Below are 4,882 nucleotides of genomic sequence, written 5' to 3'. Positions count from 1 at the left end.
ATTGTGCGTATTAACTCGCAAAATTTAGAACGAAATGGAAAACGAATAATTTGCTAAAAATGAACAATAAAGTGGACCAAAGTTGAAAATAAAAAACTTAGTAAGATTAAATTGCAAAAATAAAAAGAGTTAAAGTAAAAAATCAAATGAACTTAAATTGTAAAACATGAATAGTGTTGAGTTAAACTAATTTTTTATTTTTTTATTTTATAGTATGTAAATTTAACCTAACCGAAAATTCTATAATTATGTTGACCCATTTCGATAAATACTAAACAATTATTATCCTTATAAACTCTCTACCAAACGAAGTTCAATTCTAACGACACAAATAAGTTTTAAAGACTCTTTTACCCTCATGATCACTACTTCGAACCATCAAATCACTTCTTGATTAGATTACGTACGACCCACATTAAACAAACTGTTTCAAACCATCATAAACGATCATGGAGGAACCCCAGAATGTAATCGACGTGATGAACCTTCATATCACTCACAACCTGTTTCTCGGTTCATTCAACAGTTGTCGGAATCAATTCAGTCAAGTGCAATCCAATGATCTTATGATCACTCAACATGAACAACAACAACAATGGCAGGAAACTATCGATCCTCTTAAGCTTGTTCTCGGCAAAGTTATCGGTCGTGGATCTTATGGCGTGGTTTACAAGGGCTCATACCATGGCCAAACGGTCGCAGGTAAAACAAACTCTTTGGTTTGTTATCTTCTTGTCGAGTTTAAGGGTGCTTTGTGCCTCTGTTTCTTTAAGGTTTTGATTGTGTGTTTTTTTTTTTTTTTTTTTTTTTTTTTTTTTGTTGTTCTAGTGAAAGTTCTTGATTTTGGAAAGGGTGTTACAACAACTTTAAAGGAGTGCATGAAGAATGATTTCAGGGAAGAAGCTAGTTTATGGCAAAAGCTTGACCACCCTAATGTCACTAAGGTATATTTGATCTAGAGTTTTATAGTATGTACAAATTAAAGTATAACAAAACATACATTGAGATACATACAAATAAGGGTGTTCACGGTCAGGTTTTAACGAGTTTCAAGCAAAACCTTGAGCCAAACCGTTTATAACAGTTTTCTTTTTTTTTTCATTTAAAACCGAAACCAGACTGTTACTAATGGTTTCACCTTGGTTTGGTTTCACGATTTTCAATGTATGCAAAAAACACAAAGCTTAAACGATAAAGGGTGCAATTACTAATCAAGTAGACTGGCATACCATGTAATATTTGTAACAAATAATTGAAGTGTGGTGTTATTGTAATTTTGTAAGTAGTAGGATACTTGAACAGTAGGCATGAGTTTAAACATGAACGTAAAAGTGTTCATAGCCAAGCAGGACACCTTCAGAAGGTATGTTCTGGATGTTATGAACATAAAACATGCACTTCTATTCACTGTGCTCAATGTTATTTCATTTTAAACCAATATAAATAACTAATTATATATTATGTAACATAGCTAAAACAATATGTATTCTAATCATACGGTCCGACACGGCTTTACACAGCCGACTCTGGATAGAACCCGTAAACCAAACTATTCGTTCCGGTTTGAGATTTTTAAAATTGACTGAACAAAAGATTAGAAAAAGACTGACCACGAAACCAAACTGATGACCGGTTTAGACAGTTTCATAGTTTTAAGCCGAACTAAACACCCCTACATGGCTACATACAAACACGCATGTAGACAACTAAAGCTAGGTATGATCTGTTACCATCTAATACTCTCGTGTAAATATTTTGCAGATGATCGGAGCAACTATGTCTATGAAGACAAATTCAGGCCATAAGAACAAGAACAAGATATCAAAAACTGAAAGTGACCTTTGTATTGTCTCCGAATATGTAAATCTTTGAGATCATACTTGTGTAAAAACCGTGATAAGAAGCTACCTATAAAAGTTGTTTGTCAATTTGCCCTTGATATTGCGAAAGGGTATGTAATCAACATCTTACTTCTTAATTTTAACTTAAATTTTCAAAATTCAAGCACTCATTAATCGCTTAATTTTATTTAATGTTAGGTTGAGTTATCTTCATTCCAAGAAGATAATTCATCTTGATGTGAAGCCAGAGAACATACTTATCGACAGTCAAAACAAGATGCTGTAACTTGCTGATTTTGGAGAGGTAGTTTTTGATCCTTTAGAGTTATTTACGAGTGGTGAAGTCGGGACTCGAGGTTATATGGCTCCTGAGGTATGATTTTTTTATAACTTTACATTTGTACTCAGATGTTTACATTTTTTAGTCCTAACAAATTGTGGTGGTTTTTTTTAGGTTTTAAGCAAAAAACCATACGGATTTAAATGTGATGTTTATAGCTTTGGGATATGCTTGTGGGAGATATATTGTTGTGAAATGGCATATACGTATGACTTAGACAACATCCCGGTAGAAATATACAAGGTATGCATACGTATATGCTAATGTTTATGTGTCTACATATTAAATATTAAATGATGGTACTATTTTTTTCTTGTATAGAAGTTGAGATTAAAAGAGAGTGTTGTTCTTATTGTAATTCAGGAAATGCGACCGAGCATACATGTGAATTGTCCAAGATCACTTGCTCGGTTAATGCAAAGTTGTTGGGATACGGACTCTAGAAGAAGACCGGAGATGAAGGACGTGGTTGTTGAATTGGAAGAAATCATGAAAATCGAAGGGTGGCAAGCATTGTCAAAGGATCAAAATAATGTTTTCGGTTGCTTCGGATTCTTAAGCCATGCAAGATAGGATAGATGATGCAAGTAGAGTCAATTTCATGTAAACACAGATTACATACATAGGGATGTTAACGTTGTAAACTATATACCATTTTTATGTTTTGTTGTTTAAATGAAATCAGCTGGTGTGACTGTTTATTTTCTGTGAGACAGTCATGAACTCATCATTCAGCAACAACAATCAATGGCAACAAAACAAAAACAAACAAGGAAACCTCGCACGTCGTTAGCATGTTCTTAACTTTGTTCAAATATTTATCCATGCATCTTAATTAGTTAAATCTAACTTTTACATATATTTCAAATAGGGGTGAGTTAAACGTACCCTTTTTACCCCTCCTAGCAAACTAGTTTCCTTTTTTACTTATCATACCCTTCCCTAAAAAATCAGTTTACCTTTTTTACTTTATGTCACGGCCCCCGACCCGGTTTGACCCGTTTCAGAAGCCGCGGGACAGAAATCCCATGGTATTTAATTTAGGCGACAGCGGAAGTCTTTTAAAACAGGATCTTTCAATATTTAAAACTGCCCGTTTACATAATTTAGGGATAAAACCCCGGTAATTTACAATCATTTGATTTCACTGGGAAATCTTTTATTTTACAAAACATGTTTCTTTATTTTATCATGAGCCACTTTCTTAAGTTTGTAGTGCTTCACGGCACTTTTCCTGGATCATAACAGATCACCTGAAACATGTTTGAAAAAGGTTTTGTCAGCGGGAAATACTGAGTGAGTTCATTCAGGTTTTATGAAATGACCCTTAGTTATAAAATTACAGCATAAGAGCGATTACAATGGTTTATATCTTATTTTTATCTGGCGCCGTGTCACAATGGTGACATGTCAAAATGGTGACGATGGTCATACCACTATTAGGTCAATGAACCTAAATAGTGATGATTATCCCTAGTAGGTCAATGAACCTAACTGGAAGAAAATTAGTAATGTGCACAATACCCCACTAGCCAGTGATTCAAGATATCCACGACTTAGTCCCTGTAATTATAACTTTTGAAAATAATTTGGAGTATTGTAAAACAGTTGATAAAAAGAGAATGACTCACATTGCAGATTTAACGAGCAGTGTATAAGCCTACTGATTTAGCCTTGTTTAACCTAATTTTAATAACAATGCACACAAACTGGGTTAGTAACTAATACAGCAGTTACGACAATTCACGAGATTAAACCCTCACAACGATTAACAAAGTGCAATACTTAACAATTCAGCGGATTCACAACGAATGACAGAGTATAGCCCGAGTTCAGACAGCACTCAAACATTCAAGTCGAAATCACGACGAATGACAAAGTATAAACTCAATTTGAGCAGCACTTAATCATACGTTGGATAGTTTCAATCGATCGGACGTTGAATCGTAATAGCGATCGAGTTAACCCTGTTTTGCGGCAGCACTTCGTGAATTTGTGTGTGTTGTGGACTGTTTCTAAGATATCTTAGTGTGTATAACGAATTTCTTCGTCGTTTTAGTGCCAGAAATCAAGTCCCAATATCTGCAGTTTATACACTGATTTTGACATGCTTACGGACCGTAAGACTTTTTTTCCTTACGGTCCGTAAAGGACACCTAATGGTCATAGGGTTGCCACGTGTGGGACTAGGCCTGCTGAGTTAATGATTTCTCCAATTTCGAATTTGACAACAAGTTATTTAGATAATCATCCACTAGGGTTTACCCCCCCTGGGTTTTAGGGGCTCTGATCCTGATTCCGATTGTTCTGAAAATTTTAGGGTTTGTGCAGAATCACTTGGGTGTCTTAATTAGGGTTTTCTTAATAGATAATTTACATACTAAGTATTAATTTTAGTGAGAGTTGTTACATCCTCCCCACCTTAAGAAAAATCTCGTCCTCGAGATTTACTGGAAAAATGAGGATATTTCCACTTCATTTCTGATTCCAGCTCCCAAGTGTATTCTGATCCTCTCTTTGAATTCCACTTGACATTGACCAATACTAGTCGTTTGTGTTTGAGAAACTTGATCTTTCTATCTTCTATCTAAAGAGGTTTATCTACAAATTTTAATTTTTCGTTTACCTCTATATCTTGAAGAGGTACTACCAGGGATTCGTCTGATAAACATTTCTTGAGATTGGATACATGAAATACATC

General features: G+C 34.7%; 2 protein-coding genes across 2 annotated transcripts; both read left to right on the top strand.

Moving 5' to 3' along the window:
• The first annotated feature begins 418 nt into the window (after positions 1-418).
• Positions 419-1,896, top strand: LOC118479338 (probable serine/threonine-protein kinase DDB_G0267514). Its single transcript, XM_035990677.1, has 3 exons — positions 419-702; positions 829-944; positions 1,762-1,896. The coding sequence occupies exons 1-3, from the start codon at positions 450-452 to the stop codon at positions 1,870-1,872; spliced, it is 480 nt and encodes a 159-aa protein (XP_035846570.1). The 5' UTR covers positions 419-449; the 3' UTR covers positions 1,873-1,896.
• Positions 1,859-2,955, top strand: LOC110938599 (dual specificity protein kinase shkA-like). The gene is made up of 4 exons (XM_035990678.1): positions 1,859-1,951; positions 2,040-2,214; positions 2,296-2,424; positions 2,545-2,955. Exons 2-4 carry the CDS (start codon positions 2,203-2,205, stop codon positions 2,752-2,754), a joined length of 351 nt encoding a protein of 116 aa, XP_035846571.1. The 5' UTR covers positions 1,859-1,951; positions 2,040-2,202; the 3' UTR covers positions 2,755-2,955.
• Positions 2,956-4,882: the final 1,927 nt, after the last annotated feature.

The sequence above is a fragment of the Helianthus annuus genome, chromosome 5 (genome assembly GCF_002127325.2).
Source record: "Helianthus annuus cultivar XRQ/B chromosome 5, HanXRQr2.0-SUNRISE, whole genome shotgun sequence".
NCBI lineage: Eukaryota > Viridiplantae > Streptophyta > Magnoliopsida > Asterales > Asteraceae > Helianthus > Helianthus annuus.
Note: the sequence above shows the minus strand (reverse complement) of the source record. Positions and strands in the feature narration are given on the sequence as shown.

Coding starts and splice junctions, on each gene's coding strand:
- LOC118479338 (XM_035990677.1), top strand. CDS start 450: ATGGAGGAACCCCAGAATGTAATCGACGTGATGAACCTTCATATCACT. Junction 703..828: donor CCATGGCCAAACGGTCGCAG/GTAAAACAAACT, acceptor TTGTTGTTCTAG/TGAAAGTTCTTGATTTTGGA. Junction 945..1,761: donor ACCACCCTAATGTCACTAAG/GTATATTTGATC, acceptor AATATTTTGCAG/ATGATCGGAGCAACTATGTC.
- LOC110938599 (XM_035990678.1), top strand. Junction 2,425..2,544: donor TCCCGGTAGAAATATACAAG/GTATGCATACGT, acceptor ATTGTAATTCAG/GAAATGCGACCGAGCATACA.